This window comes from Manis javanica, chromosome 6 (assembly GCF_040802235.1).
Source record: "Manis javanica isolate MJ-LG chromosome 6, MJ_LKY, whole genome shotgun sequence".
Lineage (NCBI taxonomy): Eukaryota > Metazoa > Chordata > Mammalia > Pholidota > Manidae > Manis > Manis javanica.
The window spans coordinates 88943319-88971073 of NC_133161.1; the positions used below are offsets into that span (position 1 = coordinate 88943319).

Genomic DNA, 27755 nt, shown 5'->3' on the forward strand with positions numbered 1-27755 from the left:
GGAAATTAAAAATACCTTCAATACCTTAAAAAATGTTTTCATAAACATTTAATATTAATTTTGATTCTAAGCATAACTATAAATGTATATAAGAAAAATACTAGAAGTATTTTTAGAAATTGTTGACTTAAAATTTAAATTATTTGGGGGTTTGGAGATTATACTACTTTTAAATTTACTTTAAAATGAAAGATTATTTTTGTTCATTTTAGTAAGATATCTGTATGTTTTTGTTTTTTGTATTCTACCTTTCTGCTGCTTCCACTTTATCCCTTAGTTTTCTCTTTTCCTATATCCTAATCTACCTAAAGTCCTAACTACATGTAATACATTGTATCAAGTATCACATTTTGGGAAGTAATTGGTTCAGAAAACAGTGATCAAGTAACATCATAGTAATTAATGAAATACAAACTCTACACGTACATAGTCCTAACATGTTAAAAGACCCAAGTAATAAATCCATAAATAGTTTTTACAGAGGGTGCAAGGATTAGCAGTTCAGGAAAGCTGTTTAGTTTCTTAAAATGAAATTGTTATAGGATGATACAGACGATATAGATAATGGACATCTCATTTCCCTCTTGAATTTTTTTTTTCTTTTTAACAGTGTAAAAGAAGCCTGTATTATTTTGAATTTGAACATTGGTTCTGCCCTACTTCTGAAAGATGTCCTGCAGTCAGCTTCAGGGCAACCTCCTGCCACAGCAGCTTTAAATGAAGTCGGAATTTATAAACTAGCTCAGCAAGATGTTGAGATTCTGCTTAATTTGAGGACAAACTGGCCTAACACTGGAAAATAATGTGTCTTTTTTTTTTGTTTTTGCCTTTGTTTTTTTTACAAAGAGGAAGCCAGTTAGATTTCAAGTTAAAGAATGAAGTTCTGAATTAATGAAACTGAACAGTCGAAAACTTTATAGAATCATTTATTATCTTGGACTTACGGTGTTACTAAAATGTTGACCATATTTCCTGAGTCCTCTTGTTCCTGAGAATACAAAAGCAGAACACTCAGAAGCCATGAAAACTCAGAGTAATTCCATTTACAAATATAAATGCCAAATATGTCTGTTAAATAAAATGCAAGAGCAAAGATAATGAATTATAACCAACTTTCAATTTCCTGTGCTAGTTAAGGGAGACTATTGTGGATAATCAAACAGCAAATACATTTTTTAAAAAATCACTTTAAAATGCATGTTTGTAACTGAAGTTCTTGTATCTAAGTTGGAAATTCACTGTATTTCCCATGAGAAAACACAGTATGAGATGGTGACTTAAATAGGATTGCTCTCATTTCCACAAATATCTTTCCAGTTAAAATGCCTCCTAGTTCTGTTCCGTATGACACTGGGCAGTCTTTTCTTTTGGATCAAACACTTCAGGCCAGAGCACTGTGCTTCAAACTTCCCAGGGGGTAGGAAATGTAATTAAACACTTTTTGTTTAATAGTTATGAGATTAATGAGATGGAAATTTTAAACTTACTTTCTTTTTAATTTTCTTTTTAAACTTACTTTTTATGATTTCTTGATTTACTAAATCTCAGAGTAAAACTTTTTAAGAAATTGAGCTAGATTTGCTAGAGGTTTTCTACAAATATCAAATTTTGTTTCTCTGACTTAGCATTTAGTTAGTATTTTCATGCTGTAATACGTCATATCTAAATTATCAGGCTGGCATGCAGCCTATACTATAATAAACATTTACTTTGTGATAAATAATTTTGAGAAAATATTTTGAGAGTAGTTCTATTATTCTCTTTTTTATTTATTTATTTATTTTATTTATTTTATTTATTTTTTGAGAGGGCATCTCTCATATTTATTGATCAAATGGTTGTTAACAACAATAAAATTCAGTATAGGGGGGTCAACGCTCAATGTACAATCATTAATCCATCTCAAGCCTAATTCTCGTCAGTCTCCAATCTTCTGAAGCATAACGAACAAGTTCTTACATGGTGAACGAATTCTTACATAGTGAATAAATTCTTACATGGTGAACAGTACAAGGGCATTCATCACAGAAACTTTCGGTTTTGATCATGCATTATGACCTATAAACAATCAGGTGAAATATGAATATTCATTTGATTTTTGTACTTGATTTATATGTTGATCCCACATTTCTCCTATTATTATTATTATTTTTATTTTTATTTATTTTTATTTTTATTTTTATTTTTTGAGAGGGCATCTCTCATATTTATTGATCAAATGGTTGTTAACAACAATAAAATTCAGTATAGGGGGGTCAATGCTCAATGTACAATCATTAATCCATCTCAAGCCTAATTCTCGTCAGTCTCCAATCTTCTGAAGCATAACGAACAAGTTCTTACATGGTGAACGAATTCTTACATAGTGAATAAATTCTTACATGGTGAACAGTACAAGGGCATTCATCACAGAAACTTTCAGTTTTGATCACGCATTATGAACTATAAACAATCAGGTGAAATATGAATATTCGTTTGATTTTTGTACTTGATTTATATGTTGATCCCACATTTCTCCTATTATTATTATTATTTTTATTTTTAATAAAATGCTGAAGTGGTAGGTAGATGCAAGATAAAGGTAGAAAACATAGTTTAGTGCTGTAAGAAGGCAAATGTAGATGATCAGATCATCAGGTGTGTGCCTATGGACTAAGTATTAATCCAGGCTAGACAAGGGCAGCAAGACATCCACGGATGCAGAAGATTTCTCTCAAAGCAGGGGGGGTGAGGTTCTGAGCCTCACCTCTGTTGATCCCCAAATTCTCACCTGATGGCCCCCCTGCAACTGTGCCTGTCTTAGGTTGTTCCTCCCTTGAGGAATCTTACCCGTCTCTGGCTAACCAGTCATCTTCCGGGGCCATACAGGGAAATGTAAAGTTGGTAAGTGAGAGAGAAGCCATATTGTTTGAAAAGGTTAGCTTTTTACTTCTTTGCAGATTTATGCCCTGTGGCTTCTATGCCCAGCACTTGTCTCGAGGTATCTTTACCACCTGGAGGAATTATGATACTCGGTAAATTCGATATGAGGCACGAATTCTATTTAAGGGTTGTAATTAGGAAGGAAGAAGAAAAGCTATAGATGTAGCATATGAAGGTAACATGGGAGGATTGATTATTTCTTTGACATATCTTCTTGCATAGTACCTTAAGTATGTATAGGTTTTAAACTACTAACTAATTTGCACACACATATTAACATAATAGGAATACGGTGACATAAACAAAGCAAATCTATAATTACCATCCATCTCCAGTGAAGCCAAGAAAACCATTTAGGCACCCTAGGCATTTGTGAAAATTTATCTATGATATGATGGATATTGTCCAACTGTACTTGAACCATCAGACAAAGCAGCCCATTTCTGAGATCTGTTCACATCCCATATGTTCTTTTAACCATAGATAGTCTATAGTCATGAGATTTTGGAGTGCTACAACTTGCACCCTTCCCAACTCCTGGTTGAGTTCCAACAGTACAGATCCGGTCAAATTCGTTGTCTCACTGTATGCACATGCCAGCCTAGACATCTCCCTCCTCATTCCTATGGCAAGTCCAGGAGACGGTGGGCTGGATGCAGCCACAACCGCAGCATCGTCCGGATCCCTGTGGAGGCTTTTTGATGATCATCCCCCTGCACAAGTCCTCCAGAGAGTGCTGATGCTGGAAGCTCCTCCTCATATCGTATCTTAGTTCATTTTCTGGGTATCCAAGCTAGGCCTTGATCTTCTGCATAGAAACAAACAGACCCTTTGCCCACACTTTGACATGCCCTCTATACCACTGTGCAGAACTCATTGGAGGTCAGCACACAGTAACTGCTTTTTTTTTCTTTTTTTTAATTAAGAGAAAGGAATATTATCAGAAAAGAGTACCTCCATAGCTCCATCTGACACCCTTTAAGTGATCAACATTAAGGATATTTAAAGCATGGGTTGATCTTTGATTTACCAATAGTTTTATCCTGTTAAGGAGTAATCCCCCTTTTCTTTCTTTCTTCTTTCTTTCTTTCTTTCTTTCTTTTCTTTCTTTCTTTCTTTCTTTCTTTCTTTCTTTCTTTCTTTCTTTCTTTCTTTCTTTCTTTCTTTCTTTCTTTCTTTCTTTCTTTCTTTCTTTCTTTCTTTCTTCCTTCCTTCCTTCCTTCCTTCCTTCCTTCCTTCCTTCCTTCCTTCCTTCCTTCCTTCCTTCCTTCCTTCCTTCCTTCCTTCCTTCCTTCCTTCCTTCCTTCCTTTCTTCCCTTTCCTTTCATTTCCCTTCCTTCCTTCCTTCCTTCCTTCCTTCCTTCCTTTCTTTCTTTCTTTCTTTCTTTCTTTCTTTCTTTCTTTCTTTCTTTCTTTCTTTCTTTCTTTCTTTCTTTCTTTCTTCCCTTTCCTTTCCTTTCCCTTCCTTCCTTCCTTCCTTCCTTCCTTCCTTCCTTCCTTCCTTCCTTCCTTCCTTCCTTCCTTCCTTCCTTCCTTTCCTTCCTTCTTTCTTTCTTTCTTTCTTTCTTTCTTTCTTTTCTCTCTCTCTCTCTCTCTCTCTCTCTCTCTCTTCTTTTCTTTCTTTCTTCTTTTTTTTTAAATTTTTAATCTACACTTACATGAAGAATACTATGTTTACTATGCTCTCCCCTATATCAGGTCCCCCCTAACAACCACATTACGGTTACTGTCCATCAGCTTAGCAAAATGTTGTAGAGTCACTACTTGTCCTCTCTGTGTTGTGCAGCCCACCCTCCCCTTTCTCCCTCCCCCCAATGCATGCTAATCTTAATACCCCCCTTCTTCCCCCCCCCTTATCCCTCCCTGCCCACCCATCCTCCCCAGTTCCTTTCCCTTTGGTACCTGTTAGTCCATTTTTGGGTTCTGTAATTCCACTGCTGTTTTGTTCCTTCAGTTTTTCCTTTGTTCCTATACTCCTCAGATGAGTGAAATCATTTGGTATTTCTCTTTCTCCGCTTGGCTTATTTCGCTGAGCATAATACTCTCCAGCTCCATCCATGTTGCTGCAAATGGTTGGATTTTTCCACTTCTTATGGCTGAGTAGTATTCCATTGTGTATATGTACCACATCTTCTTTATCCATTCATCTACCGATGGACATTTAGGTTGCATCCAATTCTTGGCTATTGTAAATAGTGCTGCGATAAACATAGGAGTGCATCTGTCTTTCTCAAACTTGATTGCTGCGTTCTTAGGGTAAATTCCTAGGAGTGGAATTCCTGGGTCAAATGGTAGGTCTGTTTTGAGCATTTTGATGCACCTCCATACTGCTTTCCACAATGGTTGAACTAATTTACATTCCCACCAGCAGTGTAGGAGGGTTCCCCTTTCTCCACAGCCTCACCAACATTTGTTGTTGTTTGTCTTTTGGATGGCAGCCATCCTTACTGGTGAGAGGTGATACCTCATTGTAGTTTTAATTTGCATTTCTCTGATAATTAGCGATGTGGAGCATCTTTTCATGTTTCTGCTGGCCATCTGTATTTCTTTTTTGGAGAACTGTCTGTTCAGTTCCTCTGCCCATTTTTTAATTGGGTTATTTGTTTTTTGTTTGTTGAGGCGTGTGAGCTCTTTATATATTCTGGATGTCAAGCCTTTATCGGATCTGTCATTTTCAAATATATTCTCCCAACTGTAGGGTTCCTTTTTGTTCTATTGATGGTGTCTTTCGCTGTACAGAAGCTTTTCAGCTTAATGTAGTCCCACTTGCTCATTTTTGCTGTTGTTTTCCTTGCCCGGGGAGATATGTTCAAGAAGAGATCACTCATGTTTATGTCTAAGAGGTTTTTGCCTATGTTTTTTTCCAAGAGTTTAATGGTTTAATGACTTACATTCAGGTCTTTGATCCATTTTGAGTTTACCTTTGTATATGGGGTTAGACAATGGTACAGTTTCATTCTCCTACATGTAGCTGTCCAGTTTTGCCAGCACCATCTGTTGAAGAGACTGTCATTTTGCCATTGTATGTCCATGGCTCCTTTATCAAATATTAATTGACCATATATGTTTGGGTTAATTTCTGGGGTCTCTAATCTGTTCCACTGGTCTGTGGCTCTGTTCTTGTGCCAGTACCAAATTGTCTTGATTACTATGGCTTTGTAGTAGAGCTTGAAGTTGGGGAGTGAGATCCCCCCTACTTTATTCTTCTTTTTCAGGAATGCTTTGGCTATTTGGGGTCTTTGGTGTTTCCATATGAATTTTTGAATTATTTGTTCCAATTCATTGAAGAATGTTGCTGGTAATTTGAGAGGGATTGCATCAAATATGTATATTGCTTTGGGCAGGATGGCCATTTTGACGATATTAATTCTTCCTAGCCATGAGCATGGGATGAGTTTCCATTTATTAGTGTCCCCTTTAATTTCTCTTAAGAGTGACTTGTAGTTTTCAGAGTATAAGTCTTTCACTTCTTTGGTTAGGTTTATTCCTAGGTATTTTATTCTTTTTGATGCAATGGTGAATGGAATTGTTTTCCTGATTTCTCTTTCTATTGATTCGTTGTTAGTGTATAGGAAAGCTACAGATTTCTGTGTGTTAATTTTGTATCCTGCAACTTTGCTGTATTCCGATATCAGTTCTAGTAGTTTTGGAGTGGAGTCTTTAGGGTTTTTTATGTACAGTATCATATCATCTGCAAATAGTGACAGTTTAACTTCTTCTTTACCAATCTGGATTCCTTGTATTTCTTTGTTTTGTCTGATTGCCGTGGCTAGGACCTCCAGTACTATGTTAAATAACAGTGGGGAGAGTGGGCATCCCTGTCCGGTTCCCGATCTCAGAGGAAATGCTTTCAGCTTCTCGCTGTTCAGTATAATGCTGGCTGTGGGTTTATCATAGATGGCCTTTATTATGTTGAGGTACTTGCCCTCTATTCCCATTTTGCTGAGAGTTTTTATCATGAATGGATGTTGAATTTTGTCAAATGCTTTTTCAGCATCTATGGAGATGATCATGTGGTTTTTGTCTTTCTTTTTGTTGATGTGGTGGATGATGTTGATGGATTTTCGAATGTTGTACCATCCTTGCATCCCTGGGATGAACCCCACTTGGTCATGGTGTATGATCCTTTTGATATACTGTTGAATTCTGTTTGCTAATATTTTATTGAGTATTTTTGCATCTACATTCATCAGGGATATTGGTCTGTAATTTTCTTTTTTGGAGGGGTCTTTGCCTGGTTTTGGTATTAGGGTGATGTTGGCCTCATAGAATGAGTTTGGGAGTATTCCCTCTTCTTCTATTTTTTGGAACACTTTAAGGAGAATGGGTATTATGTCTTCTCTGTGTGTCTCATAAAATTCCGAGGTAAATCCGTCCGGCCCCGGGGTTTTGTTCTTGGGTAGTTTTTTGATTACTGTTTCAATTTCTTTGCTTGTAATTGGTTTGTTTAACTTTTGTGTTTCTTCCTTGGTCAGTCTTGGGAGGTTGTATTTTTCTAGGAAGTTGTCCATTTCTTCTAGGTTTTCCAGCTTGTTGGCATATAGGTTTTCATAGTAGTCTTTAATAATTCTTTGTATTTCTGTGGAGTCTGTCGTGATTTTTCCATTCTCATTTCTGATTATGTTGATTTGTGTTGACTCTCTTTTTCTCTTAATAAGTTGGGCTAGAGGCTTATCTATTTTGTTTATTTTCTCAAAGAACCAGCTCTTGGTTTCGTTGATTTTTGCTATTGTTTCATTCTTCTCAATTTTGTTTATTTCTTCTCTGATCTTTATTATGTCCCTCCTTCTGCTGACTTTAGGCCTCATTTGTTCTTCTATTCATTTGGGATTGTTCTTCCTTCTTCAAGTGTGCCTGGATTGCTATATACTTTCCTCTTAAGACTGCTTTCGCTGCATCCCACAGAAGTTGGGGCTTAGTGTTGTTGTTGTCATTTGTTTCTATATATTCCTTGATCTCTATTTGGATTTGTTCATTGATCCATTGATTATTTAGTAGCATGTTGTTAAGCCTCCATGTGTTTGTGAGCCTTTTTGTTTTCTTTGTAGAATTTATTTCTACTATCATACCTTTGTCGTCTGAAAAATTGGTTGGTAGAATTTCAATATTTTGGAATTTACTGAGGCTCTTTTTGTGAGCTAGTATGTGGTCTATTCTGGAGAATGTTCCATGTGCACTTGAGAAGAATGTATATCCTGTTGCTTTTGGATGTAGAGTTCTATAGATGTCTATTAGGTCCATCTGTTCTAGTGTGTTGTTCAGTGCCTGTGTGTCTTTACTTATTTTCTGCCCAGTGGATCTATCCTTTGGGGTGAGTGGTGTGTTGAAGTCTCCTAAAATGAATGCACTGCAGTCTATTTCCCTCTTTAGTTCTGTTAGTATTTGCTTCACATATGCTGGTGCTCCTGTATTGGGTGCATATATATTTAGAATGGTTATATCCTCTTGTTGGACTGAGCCCTTTATCATTATGTAGTGTCCTTCTTTATCTCTTGTTACTTTCTTTGTTTTGAAGTCTATTTTGTCTGATATTAGTACTGCAACCCCTGCTTTCTTCTCTCTGTTGTTTGCCTGAAATATGTTTTTCCATCCCTTGACTTTTAGTCTATGCTTATCTTTGGGTTTAAGGTGAGTTTCTTGTAAGCAGCATATAGATGGGTCTTGCTTTTTTATCCATTCTATTACTCTATGTCTTTTGATTGGTGCATTAAGTCCATTTACATTTAGGGTGACTATTGAGAGATATGTACTTATTGTCATTGCAGGCTTTAGATTCGTGGTTACCAAAGGTTCAAGGTTAGCTTCTTTGGTATCTTACTGCCTAACTTAGCTCGCTTATTGAGCTGTTATATACACTGTCTGGATATTCTTTTCTTCTCTCCTTTATTATTCCTCCTCCTCCTTTCTTCATATGTTGTGTGTTTTGTTCTGTGCTCTTTTTAGGGGTGCTCCCATCTAGAGCAGTCCCTGTAGGATGCCCTGTAGAGGTGGTTTGTGGGAAGCAAATTCCCTCAGCTTTTGCTTGTCTGGGAATTGTTTAATCCCGCCATCATATTTAAATGATAGTTGTGCTGAATACAGTATCCTTGGTTCAAGGCCCTTCTGTTTCATTGCATTAAGTATATCATGCCTTTCTCTTCTCGCCTGTAGGGTTTCTGTCGAGAAGTCTGATGTTAGCCTGATGGGTTTTCCTTTATAGGTGACCTTTTTCTCTCTAGCTGCCTTTAAAACTCTTTCCTTGTTCTTGATCCTTGCCATTTTAATTACTATGTGTCTTGGTGTTGTCCTCCTTGGATCCTTTCTGTTGGGAGTTCTGTGTAATTCCATGGTCTGTTCGATTATTTCCTCCCCCAGTTTGGGGAAGTTTTCAGCAATTATTTCTTCAAAGAGACTTTCTATCCCTTTTCCTCTTTCTTCCTCTTCTGGTATCCCTATAATACGAATATTATTCCTTTTGTATTGGTCACATATTTCTCTTAGTGTTGTTTCATTCCTGGAGATCCTTTTATCTCTCTCTATGTCAGCTTCTATACGTTCCTGTTCTCTGGCTTCTATTCCTTCAATGGCCTCTTGCATCTTATCCATTCTGCTTATAAATCCTTCCAGGGATTGTTTCACTTCTGTGATCTCCTTCCTGACATCTGTGATCTCCTTCCGGACTTCATCCCACTGCTCTTGCATTTTTCTCTGCATCTCAGCCCACTGCTCTTGCATTTTTATCTGCATCTCATCCCATTGCTCTTGCATTTTTCTCTGCATCTCTGTCAGCATGTTCATGATTTTTATTTTGAATTCTTTTTCAGGAGGACTAGTTAGGTCTGTCTCCCTCTCAGGTGTTGTCTCTGTGATCTTTGTCTGCCTGTAGTTTTGCCTTTTCATGGTGATAGAGATAGTTTGCAGAGCTGGTACAAGTGACCGCTGGAAGAGCTTCCCTTCTTGTTGGTTTGTGGCCTTTTCCTGGGAGAATAGCGACCTCTAGTGGCTTGTGCTGGGCAGCTGTGCGCAGACAGGGCTTCTGCTTCCTGCCCAGTTGCTTTGGGGTTTATGTCCGCTGTTGCTGTGGGCTTGGCCTGGCTGGGGCTGTTCCTCCAAAATGGTGGAGCCCCGTTGGAGGGGGAGCGGCCGGGAGGCTATTTATCTCCGTAAGGGGCCTCTGTGCTCCCTGCTGCCCAGGGGGTTAGAGTGCCCAGAGATCCCCAGATTCCCTGCCTCTGGTCTAAGTGACCTGTCCTGCCCCTTTAAGACTTCCAAAAAGCATTCTCCAAACCAAAACAACAACAGCAACAATGAGAGAGGGAACAGAAAGGAAAAAAAAAAGGAAAATACATGCGATTTTTTTTTTTTTGTCCTCAGGTGCCGGTCCCAGGCACCCGCTCACTGGTCCTGCTGCCCTGTCTCCCTAGCACCAGGGTCCCTGTCCTTTCAAGGCTTCCAAAAAGCAGCCACCCACCGGTCCCGCAGGGAAGGAATGCTCGATATTCTTTGTCCTCAGGCACTGGTCCCAGGCACCCGCTCACAAGTCCCGCCGCCCTGCCTCCCTAGCACCGGGGTCCCTGTCCCTTTAAGGCTTCCAAAAAGCACTCACGAAAAAGAGAAAAAAAGGGGGAAAACGCGCGATTTCCTCCGTCCTCAGGTGCCGGTCTCAGGCACCCGCCCACCGGTCCCACAGGGAAAAATGCGCGATATTCTTTGTCCTCAGGCGCCAGTCCCAGGCACCCGCTCACCAGTCCCGCCGCCCTGCCTCCCTAGCACCGGGGTCCCTGTCCCTTTTAGGCTTCCAAAAAGCACTCACAAAAAAGAGGAAAAAAAAAGGGGAAAAACGTGCGATTTCCTCTGTCCTCAAGTGCCAGTCTCAGGCACCCGCCCCCCGGTCCCGCAGGGAAAAACATGGGATATTCTTTGTCCTCAGGCGCCAGTCCCAGGCACCCGCTCACCAGTCCCGCCACCCTGCCTCCCTAGCACCAGGGTCCCTGTCCCTTTAAGGCTTCCAAAAAGCGCTCGCCAAAAAGAGAAAAAAAAAGGGGAAAAATGCACGATTTCCTCCGTCCTCAGGCGCCGGTCTCAGGCACCCGCCCGCCGGTCCCGCAGGGAGAAACGCGGGATATTCTTTGTCCTCAGGCGCCGGTCCCAGGCACCTGCTCACCGGTCCCGCCACCCTGCCTCCCTAGCAATGGGGTCCCGTCCCTTTAAGGCTTCCAAAAAGCACTCGCCAAAAAAAAACCGCACCGGTTTCTTTCCACCCGCCAGGAGCTGGGGGGAGGGGCGCTTGGGTCCCGCCAGGCCGGGGCTTGTATCTTACCCCCTTCACAAGGCGCTGGGTTCTTGCAGGTGTGGATGTGGTCTGGATGTTGTCCTGTGTCCTGTGGTCTCTATTTTAGGAAGATTTTTCTTTGGTATATTTTCATAGCTCTATGTGTTTTTGGGAGGAGATTTCCACTGCTCTACTCACACCGCCATCCTGGCTCCGCCCCCCTTATTCTCTTTTTTTTACAGAGATTTCCAACTAGTGTATTGAGCTCAAAGCTTTTCTGTTTGTTCTCCCAGCAGAATGGGGCTTCTGTGCCTCATTCTTTGAAAACTGGAGTTTCCCATTGAGAAAAGAATGAAGCTGCCTCTGGAACTTTCTAACTCCAGCACCTTATCCTGCACCCTCTTGGCTTAGAGACTCAGCCCTCCCTGTCCTTACTTTCTAGTCAGCTCCAAGTTTCCAGGGAATGAAATGTTTCTATGAAAAGGTAGTAACCTCTATTTTAAAAGGTACTAATTGCAGTGATTTCACTTACTTGTGGAATATAAAAGCAAAACAGAAGGAACAAAATAGCAGTAGACTCATAGACACCGAGAAGGGACTAGTGGGGACCAAGGAGGAGGGGCTGAGGAGGGAATAAAGGGGCCCAATACAGGTTGGTCATGGGGACAGTAGTACAGCACAGATAATAAATAGTTAATGATTCTGTAACATCTTACTACATTGATAGATAATGACCACACTAGAAGGGGTGAGAATTTAATAATATGCGTAACTGTTGAACCACTGTGTTGTATATTTGAGACCAACATAAGATTGCATATCAGCGATACTTTAATAAAAAATCAACTGTATTAAGTGTACTTCAAAATCATGCCACGTTATTTCAGTATTGGTCATGTAAAAATAAACTTACACTTCTTGCCTGAATTTATCCAGAGTTATTCCACATCCATCATCTTTCAAACCTTCATCTTCATTATAGAGACCCAGGGCTTTTAGGGCTATAAATCAGAATGAAAAGAAAAGAAAATGTGAGAATTATTTTCATCTAGAGAAAGTTATGAACGATGAACTATTGCCTCAATTTGTAGAACACACTCACCTTCTTTGTACTGCACAAATGTTATGGTGCCTTTATTTGAGGTGTCCATCATCTCAAACATAGCCACAATGTTAGAGTGGTCCATAAGGAAAGGAAAAGACACAGCTGTCACTCTGGCAATTCTCAGCTGTTCCAACAAAGATATTAAATGCTGTCTTGGTTTTTCTGTAAAAGAATATTTTCAATTCTTTCTGATAATGAAATTATGTCATAAATAGAAATTGTCACTTAACAATTAATAAATACCTATTTCAAGGTAGTACTAGGCACTAGGGCTACAGGTCTTGCATGCAGGAAAGGCAAGACATTGACAGTTAAATATACAAGTGCTGCAACCCAAGTGATTGAATAAAAAGGCCAGAGATTGGACGAGGGCACTTTTTTAAAAAGCTCCTCAGGTGATTCTAATTTGTAGAGAGTTGAAAATCAAAAAATGAGACAGCATGAAGCAAGAAAGAAGGTGGCCAGTAAAAGAAGGGATAAAGTATAAAGAAAACCAGACTCTTGGGTTAACATAGTCTTCCAGTTAGGAAGCATAAATGTTCATTTCTAACATAAAAGCAGTATTTTGGATTGACAAGCTTTCATTTAAGCAATGTGAATGAAATATCATGATCAATTCACTTGCCAGAAATAATGCAGGTTAGTTATGATTAAGAAGCCAGAAGAAGTTCAAGATGGAGCAGCTAAGGTGATGAATACCACTCCTATTGCTGCATCATTTTATTTCAATCCTAGGCTTTATATACACAGACACACATATGTATGTTAAATTATACATACATTTATACATAATTCTTTTTAACAATTTGTCACTTTGAGAATATCATACATACACCAAAACAGAAAAGTATAACGAACCCATCACCAACATTTTAACGTCAAGTGTTAAAATTTGCCAGTCTTATTTCACTACAGTCTCATGCAGTTCTCTTCCTGTGTTATTTTGAAGTAAAACACAGCAATCATATTTATTTAATAAATATCTGCGTGTGTATTGCTAAAAGATGAAGACTCCTTTTATAATTGAGATGTCATTGACATGTATTATTGTGTAAGTTTATACAACACATCAATTTGATACATTTATATGTTATATAATGGGTATGCCATCTTAGTGTTAGCTAACACTTATCACATCATATAATTATATCTTTTTTGTGGTGGGAATAATTACGATCTATCTCTAGGCAAGTTTGATGTTTATAATGTAGTATTATTGTCTATAACCACTATGTTGTGCATTAGATCTACAGAACTTATCTATCTACTAGGTGCAAATTTGTACCATTAGACTTGTCTTTTACTCCCTACCTCCCCCCACCCCCCACCATTCTACTCATTGTTTTAACAAGTTTGGCCTTTTTAGACTCCACATATAAGTGATACCACACAGTATTCACTTTCTCTGTCTGACTTATCTTACTTAGCATAATGTCCTCAAGGTCCATCCATGTTGTTGCAAACAGCAGGATTTCCTTCTTTCGCATGGATGAGAAATATTCCTTTGTATATAGACCACACCTTCATCGTCCATTCATCTGCTGATGGACACTTATGCTGTTTCCATATCTTGGCTATTGTGAATAATGTTGCAATAAACATGTGCGTGCAGCTCTTTCTCTTCAATATCCTGTTTTCTTTTCCTTTGGATATACACCGATAAGTAGAATTGCTGGAGCATATGGTAGTTTTATTTTTAATTTCTTGAGAAACATCCATAATGTTTTCCATAGTGGCTGAACCAGTCTGCGTTCCTGTCAACAGAGCACAAGGGTTCCCTTCACATTCTTGCCAACACTTGTTACCTTTGCCTTCTTGATGACAGCCACTCTGACAGGTGTGAGGTGATTTCTCCTTGTGGTTTTGATCTGCCTTTTCCTGATTATAGTAAAATGATGCATCTTTTCATGTACCTGCTAGTCATTGGATGACTTCTTTGGAAAGATGTCTGTTTAGTTCTCTGCCCATTTTTTAATTGGATTGTTTATTTTTTTATTATTGAGTAGAGTGAGTTATATTAACCCCTTATCTGATATATGGTTTGCAAATATTATCTCCCATTCAGTCAGTTGCCTTTTCATTTTCTTGATTCTTTCTTGTGCATACAGAACTTTTAAGTGTGATGTAGTTCCAATTGATTTTCACTTTTGTTGTTTGTGTTTTGGAAGTCATATCCAAAAAAAATCTTTGTCAAGACTAATGTTGAGGAGCTTCTTCCCTACATTTTCTTCTCAGAGTTTTATTCTATCAGAGTTTATGTATAAGTCTTTGATCCATTTCGAGTTAATTTTTGTGATTGGTGTAAGACAGGGGTCCAATTTCATTTTTCTCCTTGTGGTTATTTAGTTTCCCCAACACCATTTGTTGAAAAGGGGACTCCTTTTTCATCTTACCACAATACCATTATCACAATACCATTTACACATCTTAAGAAGATGCTTAATAGCCTCAAACAGCCAGGCTGTATTTAAATTTCCAGTTGTCTCATGAATTATGAACATTTTCGTAAAAATAAAAAAGTATAAGTCAGAGTCTAGTATCCAAGATGGCGGCGTGAGTAGAACAGCAGAAATCTCCTCCAAAAACCACATATATTTATGAAAATATAACAAAGACAACTCTTCCTAGAATAGAGACCAGAGGACACAGGACAACATCCAGACCACATCCACACCTGCGAGAACCCAGCACCTCGTGAAGGGGGTAAGATACAAGCCCCCGCCCAGCGGGACCCGAGCCCCCCTGCCCCCAGCTCCCGGCGGGAGGAGAGGAGTCAGCAGGGAGGGAGAGGGAGCCCAGGACTGCTGAACACCCAGCCCCAGCCATCCAGACCAGAGCGCAGACACAGTGCATGCACGGGGACCTGGATACTAGGGAAACAGGACAGCAAGACCTGTGAGAGGGTCCCTGAGGCTGACGCCCTAGGACAAAGAAAAGCGAGTGCCTTTTTTTTTTTTAATTTTTTTTTTTAATTTTTTTTTTTTTTTGGTGAGAGTTTTTTGGAAGTCTTAAAGGGACAGGGACCCCAAAACCGGACGGAAGCATCCCAGGACACTTAGTCCAGAGGCAGGGAATCTAGGGATCTCTGGGCACTCTAACCCCCTGGGCAACAGGGAGCACAGAGGCCCCTTATGGAGATAAATAGCCTCCTGGCTACTCCCCCTCCAACAGCCCTCCACCATTTTGGAGCAGCAGCCTGAGCCAGGCCACGCCCACAGCAACAGCGGAGATAAACTCCATAGCAGCCGGGGCAGGAATCAGAAGCCCTGTCTACATGCATCTGCCCAGCACAAGCCACTAGAGGTCGCTGTTCTCCCAGGAGAGGAAGGCCACAAACCAACAAGAAGGGAAGTTCTTCCAGCTGCCACTCGTCCCAGCTCTGCAAACTATTTCTATCACCATGAAAAGGCAAAATTACAGGCAAACCAAGATCACAGCGACAACACCAGAGAAGGAGACAGACGTAACCAGTCTTCCTGAAAAGAATTCAAAATAAAAATCATAAACATGCTGACAGAGATGCAGAGAAATATGCAAGAGCTAAGGGAGGAAGTCTGTAGGGAGATCACAGATGCCAGGAAGGAGATCACAGAAGTGAAACAAACTCTGGAAGGATTTATAAGCAGAATGGATAATATGCAAGAGGCCATTGATGGAATAGAAACCAGAGAACAGGAACACATAGAAGCTGACATAGAGAGAGAGAAAAGGATCTCCAGGAATGAAACAATATTAAGAGAACTGTGTGACCAATCCAAAAGGAACAATATCCGTATTATAGGGGTACCAGAAGAAGAGAGAGAAAAAGAGATAGAAAGTGTCTTTGAAGACTGGGGGAGGAAATAATCGAACAGACCATGGAAATACACAGAACTCCCAACAGAAAGGACCCAAGGAGGACAACACCAAGACACATAATAATTAAAATGGCAAAGATCAAGGACAAGGAAAGAGTTTAAAGGCAGCTAGAGAGAAAAAGGTAACATATAAGGGAAAACCCATCAGGCTATCATCAGACTTCTCAATAGAAACCTTACAGGCCAGAAGAGAATGGCATGATATATTTAATGCAATGAAGCAGAAGGGCCTTGAACCAAGGATACTGTATCCAGCACGACTATCATTTAAATATGATGGAGGGATTAAACAATTCCCAGACAAGCAAAAGCTGAGGGAATTTGCCTCCCACAAACCACCTCTGCAGGGCATCTTACAGGGACTGCTCTAGATGGGAGCACTCCTAAAAAGAGCACAGAACAAAACACACAACATATGAAGAATGGAGGAGGAGGAATAAGAAGGGAGAGAAGAAAAGAATCTCCAGACAGTGTATATAACAGCTCAATAAGCAAGCTAACTTAGGCAGTAAGATACTAAAGAGGCTAACCTTGAACCTTTGGTAACTACAAATTTAAAGCCTGCAATGGCAATAAGTACATATCTTTCAATAGTCACCCTAAATGTAAATGGACCTAATGCACCAATCAAAAGACACAGAGTAATAGAATGGATAAAAAAGCAAGACCCATCTATATGCTGCTTACAAGAAACTCACCTCAAACCCAAAGACATGCACAGACTAAAAGTCAAGGGATGGAAAAACATATTTCAGGCAAACAACAGAGAGAAGAAAGCAGGGGTTGCAGTACTAATATCAGACAAAATAGACTTCAAAACAAAGAAAGTAACAAGAGATAAAGAAGGACACTACATAATGATAAAGGGCTCGGTCCAACAAGAGGATATAACCATTCTAAATATATATGCACCCAACACAGGAGCACCAGCATATGTGAAACAAATACTAACAGAACTAAAGAGGGAAATAGACTGCAGTGCATTCATTTTAGGAGACTTCAACATGCCACTCACCCCAAAGGATAGATCCACCGGGCAGAAAATAAGTAAGGACATGGAGGCACTGAACAACACACTAGAACAGATGGACATAATAGACATCTATAGAACTCTACATCCAAAAGCAACAGTATATACATTCTTCTCAAGTGCACATGGAACATTCTCCAGAATAGACCACATACTAGCCCATAAAAAGGGCCTCAGTATATTCCAAAATATTGAAACTCTACCAACCAACTTTTCAGACCACAAAGGTATAAAACTAGAAATAAATTCTACAAAGAAAACAAAAAGGCTCACAAACACATGGAGGCTTAACAACATGCTACTAAATAATCAATGGATCAACGAACAAATCAAAATAGAGATCAAGGAATATATAGAAACAAATGATAACAACAACACAAAGCCCCAACTTTTGTGGGACGCAGCGAAAGCAGTCTAAAGAGGAAAGTATATAGCAATCCAGGCACACTTGAAGAAGGAAGAACAATCCCAAATGAATAGTCTAACATCACAATTATCGAAACTGGAAAAAGAAGAACAAATGAGGCCTAAACTCAGCAGAAGGAGGGACATAATAAAGATCAGAGAAGAAATAAACAAAATTGAGAAGAATAAAACAATAGCAAAAATCAAAGAAACCAAGAGCTGGTTCTTTGAGAAAATAAACAAAATAGATAAGCCTCTAGCCAAACTTATTAAGAGAATCAACACAAATCAACAGAATCAGAATGAGAATGGAAAAATCATGACAGTCTCCACAGAAATACAAAGAATTCTTACAGACTACTATGAAAACCTATATGCCAACAAGCTGGAAAACCTACAAGAAATGGACAACTTCCTAGAAAAATACAACCTTCCAAGGCTGACCAAGGAAGAAACACAAAAATTAAATAAACCAATTACGAGCAAAGAAATTGAAATGGTAATAAAAAAACTACCCAAGAACAAAACCCCCTGGCCGGAAGGATTTACCTCGGAATTTTATCAGACACACAGAGAAGACATAATACCCATTCTCCTTAAAGTGTTCCAAAAAATAGAAGAGAAGGGAATACTCCCAAACTCATTCTATGAAGCCAACATCACCCTAATACCAAAACCAAGCAAAGACCCCACCAAAAAAGAAAACTACAGACGAATATCCCTGATGAACATAGATGCAAAAATACTCAACAAAATATTAGTAAACTGAATTCAAATATATATCAAAAGGATCATACACCATGACCAAGTGGGATTCATCCCAGGGATGCAAGGATGGTACAACATTCGAAAATCCATCAACATCATCCACCACATCAACAAAAAAAAAAGACAAAAACCACATGATCATCTCCATAGATGCTGAAAAAGCATTTGACAAAATTCATCATCCATTCATGATAAAAACTCTCAGCAAAATGGGTATAGAGGGCAAGTACCTCAACATAATAAAGGCCATATATGATAAACCCACAGCCAACATTATACTGAACAGCGAGAAGCTGAAAGCTTTTCCTCTGAGATCGGTAACAAGACAGGGATGCCCACTCTCCCCACTGCTATTTAACATAGTACTGGAGGTCCTAGCCACGGCAATCAGACAAAACAAAGAAATACAAGGAATCCAGATTGGTAAAGAAGAAGTTAAACTGTCACTATTTGCAGATGATATGATACTGTACATAAAAAACCCTAAAGACTCCACTCCAAAACTACTAGAACTGATATTGGAATACAGCAAAGTTGCAGGATACAAAATTAACACACAGAAATCTGTGGCTTTCCTTTACACTAACAATGAACCAATAGGAAGAGAAATCAGGAAAACAACTCCATTCATAATTGCATCAAAAAGAATAAAATACCTAGGAATAAGCCATACCAAAGAAGTGAAAGACCTATACCCTGAAAACTACAAGTCACTCCTAAGAGAAATTAAAGGGGACACTAACAAGTGGAAACTCATCCCATCCTCGTGGCTAGGAAGAATTAATATTGTCAAAATGGCCATCCTTCCCAAAGTAATATACAGATTTGATGCAATCCCTATCAAATTACCAGCAACATTTCTCAACGAACTGGAACAAATAGTTCAAAAATTCACATGGAAATACCAAAGACCCCGAATAGCCAAAGCAATCCTGATAAAGAAGAATAAAGTAGGGGGGATCTCACTCCCCAACTTCAAGCTCTACTACAAAGCCATAGTAATCAAGACAATTTGGTACTGGCACAAGAACAGAGCCACAGACCAGTGGAACAGATTAGAGACTCCAGAAATTAACCCAAACATATATGGTCAATTAATATTTGATAAAGGAGCCATGGACATACAATGGCAAAATGACAGTCTCTTCAAAAGATGGTGCTCGCAAAACTAGACAGCTACATGTAGGAGAATGAAACTGGACCATTGTCTAATCCCATACACAAAAGTAAATTCGAAATGGATCAAAGACCTGAATGTAAGTCATGAAACCATAAAACTCTTAGAAAAAAACATAGGCAAAAACCCTCTTAGACATAAACATGAGTGACCTCTTCTTGAACATATCTCCCCAGGCAAGGAAAACAACAGCAAAAATGAACAATTGGGATGATATTAAGCTGAAAAGCTTCTGTGCAGCAAAAGACACCATCAATAGAACAAAAAGGTACCCTACAGTATGGGAGAATATATTTGTAAATGACAGATCCGATAAAGGCTTGATGTCCAAAATATATAAAGAACTCACCCACCTCAACAAACAAAAAACAAATAATCCAATTAAAAAATGGGCAGAGGAACTGAACAGACAGTTCTCCAAAAAAGAAATACAGATGGCCAACAGACACATGAAAAGATGCTCCACATCGCTAATTATCACAGAGATGCAAATTAAAACCACAATGAGGTATCACCTCAAACCAGTAAGGATGGCTGCCATCCAAAAGACAAACAACAACAAATGTTGGCGAGGTTGTGGAGAAAGGGGAACCCTCCTACACTGCTTGTGGGAATGTAAATTAGTTCAACCATTGTGGAAAGCAGTATGGAGGTTCCTCAAAACACTCAAAATTGACTTATCATTTGACCCAGGAATTCCACTCCTAGGAATTTACCCTAAGAATGCAGCACTCAAGTTTGAAAAAGACAGATGCACCCATATGTTTATCGCAGCACTATTTACAATAGCTAAGAATTGGAAGCAACCTAAGTGTCCATCAGTAGATGAATGGATAAAGAAGATGTGGTACATATACACAATGGAATATTACTCAGCCATAAGAAGAAAACAAATCCTACCATTTGCAACAACATGGATGGAGCTAGAGGGTATTATGCTCAGTGAAATAAGCCAAGCGGAGAAAGAGAAATACCAAATGATTTCACTCATCTGTGGAGTATAAGAACAAAGGAAAAACTGAAGGAATAAAACAGCTGCAGAATCACAGAACCCAAGAATGGACTAACAGGTACCAAAGGGAAAGGGACTGGGGAGGATGGGTGGGTAGGGAGGGATAAGTGGGGGAAGAAGAAAGAGGGTATTATGATTAGCATGCATAATGGGGGGGGAGAAATGGGAGGGCTGTACAACACAGAGAAGACAAGTAGTGATTCTAGAACATTTTGGTATGCTGATGGACAGTGACTGTAAAGGGGTTTGTGGGGGAGACCTGGTATAGGAGAGAGCCTAGTAAACATAATATTCTTCATGTAATTGTAGATTAATGATAACAAAAAAGAAAAGGGGAATTACTTCCTAATAGGATAAAACTAACTGTAAATCAACGATTAATGCATGCTTTTAAATATCCTTAATTTTGATCATTTAAAAGGTATCAGATGATCAGCTATGGAAATACATTTTTCTGATAATAAAAAAAAGAAAAAAAAGTAGTTCCTGTGTGGTGATCTCCAATAAGTTCTTCACAATGGTATAAAGGGCATATCAAAGTGTGGGCAAAGGTTTGTTTTTGTTTACACAGAGGATCAAAGGCTAATTTGGCTACTCAGAAAACGAATTAATATACGATATGAAGAAGAACTTCCAACATCAACATTCTCTGGAAGAGTCATTCCAGAAGATGATCATCAAAAAACTTCAACAAAGATCCTGGCGCTGTTGCAGTTGTAGCTGCATTCATCCCACTGGTTCCTGGACTTGCCATTGGAATGAAGAAGGAGATATCTAAGCTGGCCTGTGCACACAGTAAAACAACAAATTTGACTGTATCTATACTGTCAGAACTCAACCAAGAATTAGGAGAAGTGCAAGTTGCAGCACTCCAAAGTCTTGCGACTATGGACTATCTACTGTTAAAAGAACATATGGGATGTGAACAGTTCCCAGGAATGTGTTGTTTTAATTTGTCTGATTTTTCTCAAACTATTCAAATTCAGTTAGACAATATCCATCATATCATTGATAAGTTTTCACAAATGCCTAGGGTGCCTAACTGGTTTTCTTGGTTTCACTGGAGATGGCTGGTAATTGTAGGTCTGCTTTGGTTAGGTAGCTGTATTCCTATTATGTTAATGTGTGTATGCAATTTAATTAGTAGTTTAAAACCTATACATGCTTATGTTACTCTACAAGAAGATATGTCAAAGAAATAATCAATCTTCCCATGTTTTCTTCCGTCTGCTGCTTCTACAGCTTTTCTTCTTCCTTCCTAATTACAACCCTTAAGTAGAATTCATGCCTCATATCGAAATTACCGAGTATCAAAATTTTTCCAAGTGGTAAAGATACCTCAAGACAAATGCTGGGCATAGAGGCCACAGGGCATAAATCTGCGAAGAAGTAAAAAGCTAACCTTTTCAAACAATATTGCTTCTCTCTCACTTACCAACCTTACATTTCCCTGTATGGCCCCGGAAGATGACTGGTTAGCCAGAGACGGGTAAGATTCCTCAAGGGAGGAACAACCTAAGACAGGCACAATTGTAGGGGGCCATCAGGTGAGAAATTGGGGATCAACAGAGGAGAGGCTTAGAACCTCACCCCCCCTGTTCTGAGAGAAATCTTCTGCATCCGTGGATGTTTTGTTGCCCTTGTCTAGCTTGGATTAATACTTAGTATATAGGCACACACCTGATCATCTACATTTGCCCTCTTACAGCACTAAACTATGTTTTCTACCTTTATCTTGCATCTACCTACCACGTCAGCATTTTATTAAAAATAATAATAACAATAATAATAATAATAAGGGAGAAATGTGGGATTCACATATAAATCAAGTATAAAAATCAAACAAATAATCATAATTGACCTGATTGTTTATAGTTCATGATGCGTGATCAAAACCGAAAGTTTCTGTGATGACTGCCCTTGCACTGTTCACCATATAAGAACTTATTCAGTATGTAAGAATTTGTTCACCATGTAAGAGCTTGTTCATTATGCTTCAGAAGATTGGAGACTGTTGAGAATTAGGCTTGGGGTTGATTAACAATTGTGCATTGAGTCCCCTATACAGAATTTTATTGTTGTTAACAACCATTCAATCAATAAATATGAGAGATGCCCTCTCAAAAAAGAAAAGTAAAAGTCAATTTAAATACTTTTATTTAAATAGGGCTCACCCATTGTGATGTTTTAAAATCTCTCCGTGCCTTTTTGTACAAATTTTTATAGACCATAGCAACCAATAGGTTTTTAAAGGCAGTCACTCATGTACATAGTCCTCTGTTACTTTTCCCCTGAAGTGTGTATTAAATTCAGGAGAGAAAAGGCCAAGTTTGAATTTCAACTCACATCTCTTTTTAAGGCTAAAATAAGTAAATAATGCTAATGGAACTTGGTGTGTTACTTGGATGAAGGCTTATTGCTGTACATCATTGAGAGAGACTACATAAGATGCTATAATGTTTCTGTCTGGAGTCTAATTTATACTCCAGCTTCTAAAATTGTTTTGAAAATGCTTATAACAGAAACATATATAACAAAGATAGAAACTTTTTAAAACACATAGGGAAGTTCCAAACGTTGCTAACCACCTGAGTTACATAAGTATCTGCTGATAATGACAAACAGTTCTTCAGGGCAGGCAAACCTCAAATTCAACATTTTAATAATAATAGCTAATACTTATTGAGCCCTTACTATGTGACCAGTACTGTCAACACTGCCTATAGATTCCTTCATTTACTACCTACAGTAGTCCTTACCCAAGACCACACAGTTAGAATGAATCGAGGCAATATGCTTCTAAAGCTTACAGACTGTACCATGCTCTACTAACTCAAATATGGCAAGGGTCTGCAACCCTCAAGTCTAGTCAGTTATGACGGTCTATCTATCTATCTGTCTGTCTATCTATCTATCTATCTATCTATCTATCTATCTATCTATCTATCTATCTATCTACTTAGATTATCTTTCCCCATCATGCTTTCTATAGGAGAATTCTATTTTTGCCATATTGGTTCAAAGTTTTGTATATTGAAGGAAAAAGACAATTCTTGAGGTACTAAGTTGGTTGACATAATAAAGAACTTGAGAGAAAAAGCCCAGGAAGAGAGCAGGAGACTTAAAAAGCCTACAAATTAAACACACACACACACACAAAGTACCTAGCACGGTGAATTAGAAAAAACCAGCAAACCCCAAAACAAACCCACTTCAAGGCATATGACCATCTGGAACACTAGGGATAAGATCAAAAAACAATCCTAAAAACTCTCAGAAAGAAAATTCATGTTTTATATACAGATCAAGAGTCTGGTGATGTCATGACTTCAAATTTCTTCAGAGCAACACTGGAAATTAGAGGACAACAGAGCATACCCTCAAAATTCTGAGGGCAGCATTTTCCAATTGGGAATTGTATCCACCTGTTACCATCCTGATGGTCGAGCATAAGTAAGACATTGCCATACATGTGAGTTCTCAAAATATTTACTGGTCAAAGTACACTCTCTTAGGAAGACACTAGAGGTTATGTTCTACTAGAGGAAGGGGAGAAACGAGAGAGTCCAAGTGCCATAAAACAGGCTCAGTACAGGAAAGAGGTGTAGAGATTTTTAGGATCAGAGTGTGGGAAATCCCTGATCATTAACTGTAGAGCCGGGCAGCTGAACTCAGTCCAGACTGGAGCAAGAAGACAGAGAGCTGGGGGAATTAAAAGGGGTGGTGATTACCTGATGGATATAAATGTAATAAGAGATGATCTGTGTGCAAAAAGAGGATATGGATGATTAGTGATAATTACACAGAAAATTTGAGCAAATATTCAAAATGTAGTATTAATTTCAGGGAAAACAGCAAAGGAAATATAGCATACAACATGGATTAGCTGTGGATATTTGCCTAATAATAATGTAAATTCTGAATACTGGTCATAGCAAAACTGTGTTCTAATTTTACTGGGAAGGTTAGGGAGAGTGGGAGCAGGTAGAGTTGTGTATGTGTGTGTGTGCATAAGCACACGCACCCAAGAGAGCTAAATTTTCATCTATAGTGTAAGCTAAATCTAAACCTGGGAGGAGGGGGGACATTAAGAAGTAAAGTTAAGTCTGTGATTTAGAAATATCAAATTAAATAGCAAAGGAAATAGCTATAGCAGTTGAAAATAATTTATTAAGCACAGAGGGAATCTGGGCTACGGAGGGGAATGTTGTTATTCATTACAAGTCTTGGAGTGCTTTTTGATAATAAGCTATATATATATTTGATATACATAGACTTTGATAAAAATCAAAATGCAAATTTAAAATATACATTGACAAATGTTCTTATATAGTGAATATATCACTCATTAAGTTGGGGAAAATTAAAGTTAAAAATTAAAATTCATCTATATATAATGAACATTCGAGGTTAGTATGAATGTAATAACACATTGTTTTGAAAAACCAAATGCCTTAAAATCAGGCTTTCAAGAATAACAGTTCAGTTACTTTGTTGGATATCTTAATAATGATCCATATGTGTGTGTGTGTGTAAGTATATGTACATATATATACATATATAATATATACACAGAAATGAAGTTGTTATTGTTACATCTAACAGCAAAAGACTATTTTCACCGTCACAGTACCAAACACTAGCAAGAAATTAATTACTTTTCCAGGAAAATTAGCTTGATAGCACTCTACCCCCAGGCATTAAAAAAAAAAGTGCATTCCTTCCTACTTGTTTTTTCACTTTCAAAAGTTGCATTATCTTTCAAAACAACTAGAAAGAACTTTTTTTTATTAAGGTATCATTGATATATAATTTTATAAAGTTTTCCATGAGCAACACTGTGGTTATTACAAAGAACTAGAGAGAACTTGATCACCCTCTACTTGATCATATTGTTGAGTAGTTTTTGGCAAAGCCGGAATGTTTGGTATTTCCATTTCCTTACATCGTGGCAAATGGATAACTTGGCATTCTGTACACTCCATATGGAGGCCAGCAAGTTATAATTCTGCACCCAGGGAACAAGGGCACAAAGCCATTTTCACCTTAACATAACTTTTAAAACACACACCACCCAAAAATTATGAAATGATTCAAACTTTGTAAAGGGGCCAAATGTTTTTTAAAAAATCAATAAAAGCTGTCTCTTCAAGAACATCGTCTTACCCTGTCAATTTCTGAGATCCCTTACCATTCACTCTGTGAGGTGAGGGGTAACGCTTGCCAGGCATAGGGATGATTTATATTTTCTTCATTTAATTTTCCTCACGTTTCCATGAGACCGGTAGTATTATATACATTTTCCAGAAGAGGAGACTGAAGTGCAGGCTCCTTTCCAAAGTCACACAGTACAGAGGGGTGGAGCCGGGCGGGCGCCAGGCTCCCGGACCTGGAGCCTCCCTCCCATCCGCTGCGAGCCCCGCACCTGCGGGAGTCCCTCCGCACCAGGCTAGTGGTAAGCATTAAAAGCCGGTCAGCAAGGACTTCCGGTCAGCAAGGACTTGTTTCGTGGAAGGCCACAGAGTCAGCTGGCAGCAGAAGGGCTCAAGTGGCAGGAGAGTGTGCGTGTGCAGACGGGGAGCACCTGGGGGGGACGCAGCCCGGTGCTACCGGGCATTTCTGGGAGCCGCTCCTTGTGGGGAGACGGGCGGGAGAGAAGGCCGGGGTGGTAGGCAAGTCTCTTACCTGGCCGGAAAAAGAGCAGGGAGCTGGTAAGATAGTTTAGCAACTCCATAATCCGATGCTTTTCCAAGTAATTCCTGGCCTCCACCTCCCTGCTGCCGCCAGCCTCCATTGCGCAGCGTCGCGCCGTTGCGCGGCGACCAGGTAGCGTCGCGGCCGTGCGGCCCCGCCACCTCCGCCGAGTGCGGTCACGTGGCACGCCTCCCCTGGGCCGCGTCTGGGGCGCTCGGGGAGTCCTCACGGGTGTGGGCTGGCGCCAACGTGGAGGCCTGAGGGAGGCCAGTGCGGATCCTTGTGGGATTCTGTCCCTACCACCTAGCTCGGTACCTGTTGGTCCAGTGAGTGAAACCTCATAAGCTAATGGCACAGGATGACCTAGTAACCGAGGGAACTTGCGTAATTCTGGGGATGTCCCAGCAGGAAGACCCGGGTAGCGTCTTTGGGGTGAGCAGCCTGCAGCACAATGGGGGCAACGGTAACTAACCCGTTTTCTCTACCGGATTGTGGGTCAGGAGGCATGCCTGGATCCTTAGCTCCAGTATCTCCGTTTGCTGCTCAACTAGACTGCCTGGAGCTGGTCTTAAGAGACAGAGACCACCTCTCAGTAGTTTTGAGGAAGAGTCACGGAGTAAGGTGGGATGCAGGTGGTCAGGAGGGCCTCTACCGAGTCATCGTAGTACCTGTGAAGCTAACCTCTACGCTGGGACTTCTGTCCTGAGTGCTGGGCTCTAACGCCTGTGCCCTCACCCTTCACCATAGAGTGAATCCGGAACAGGTGCTACAAGAAGAGGAAAGACAAATGGCCAATCCGTATAGAAAATATTTTCAGCCTCCTCAGCAAACCTGTAAGTTAATTAAAACCACAAGAAAATGGCATTTTACATCTACTGGACTGATAAATATTAGGAAGCTGGTCAATACCAACGTGCTGGCAAGAATATAGTGTAACAAAACGGTCATGATGGGATGAATTAGAAATCATTCACCTTGGAAAACAATTTGGAATTATCTTGGCAATATAAACATGTTTCTACACTATGATCCAGAAATTCCACTCATAGAGCAACTCTTGTATACATGTACCAGGAATGTGTACAAAAATGTTCACAGTGGCACTGTTCATAATAGAAAACACAGCAGCCCAAAGGTAATCAAGACTAGAAGGATTTCTAAAAACTGGTGTGTTACACAATGGAATACTATAAAACATTGCAACAATGCAAATACTATAAAGGTACTTGTAACAAAATGAGTGAATCTCAAAAACATTGTCTGGAGAATGAATGTATGCTGTATAAATCAATTTATATGAAGTTTAAAAACATACAAAACTAAGCAATGTGTTGTTGATAGATTCAAATATATGTAGGAAATCTGTTAAATGCAAAGGAAAGCTATACAGAAAATGGAGCTCAGTTTTTGCCTTGGAGGTGAGAGGAAAAGGAATGGGTTTATGGGGAACTATCCTGAGGACCCCAGGTGTAATAGTAATGTGATTTTTCATTACATGAGTGGTAGGTTCACAGGCGCTATGGATTATAATTCT

The 27755-nt window shown here is 39.3% G+C and overlaps 2 protein-coding genes across 6 annotated transcripts in view; one reads left to right on the forward strand and one right to left on the reverse strand.

Moving 5' to 3' along the window:
- The window catches only part of RINT1 (RAD50 interactor 1), a 29186-nt gene extending 27463 nt beyond the window's left edge, over positions 1–1723 (forward strand). For all 4 annotated transcript variants that reach the window (XM_073238999.1, XM_073238998.1, XM_073239001.1 and 1 more), the window contains one exon: positions 611–1723. In XM_073238999.1, coding sequence (XP_073095100.1) covers positions 611–803 — 193 coding nt within the window. In that variant the 3' untranslated portion in view covers positions 804–1723. The remainder of the gene's footprint in view (positions 1–610) is intronic.
- On the reverse strand, positions 911–26635 carry EFCAB10 (EF-hand calcium binding domain 10). Of its 2 annotated transcripts, XM_073239004.1 has the most exons (5): positions 26213–26635; positions 12276–12440; positions 12087–12174; positions 11222–11291; positions 911–988 (listed from the first exon to the last, which is right to left on the reverse strand). In XM_073239004.1, the coding sequence occupies exons 1-5, from the start codon at positions 26319–26321 to the stop codon at positions 941–943; spliced, it is 480 nt and encodes a 159-aa protein (XP_073095105.1). In that variant the 5' UTR covers positions 26322–26635; the 3' UTR covers positions 911–940. The 2 variants fall into 2 exon arrangements, with proteins under 2 accessions (XP_073095105.1, XP_036859485.1); XM_037003590.2 differs by lacking the exon at positions 11222–11291 and having other exon boundaries at positions 26213–26512.
- Positions 26636–27755: the final 1120 nt, after the last annotated feature.

What these genes read in the sequence shown, in the direction of transcription:
- EFCAB10 (XM_073239004.1), bottom strand. Translation starts at nt 26,321, where the DNA reads ATGGAGGCTGGCGGCAGCAGGGAGGTGGAGGCCAGGAATTACTTGGAA. An exon ending in CCTGCTCTTTTTCCGGCCAG is followed by an intron (nt 12,441 to 26,212) that starts GTAAGAGACTTG and finishes ATTCTTTTACAG; the next exon opens with AAAAACCAAGACAGCATTTA. An exon ending in GATAAATTCAGGCAAGAAGT is followed by an intron (nt 11,292 to 12,086) that starts GTAAGTTTATTT and finishes TTCCTAAAATAG; the next exon opens with AGACCACAGGACACAGGACA.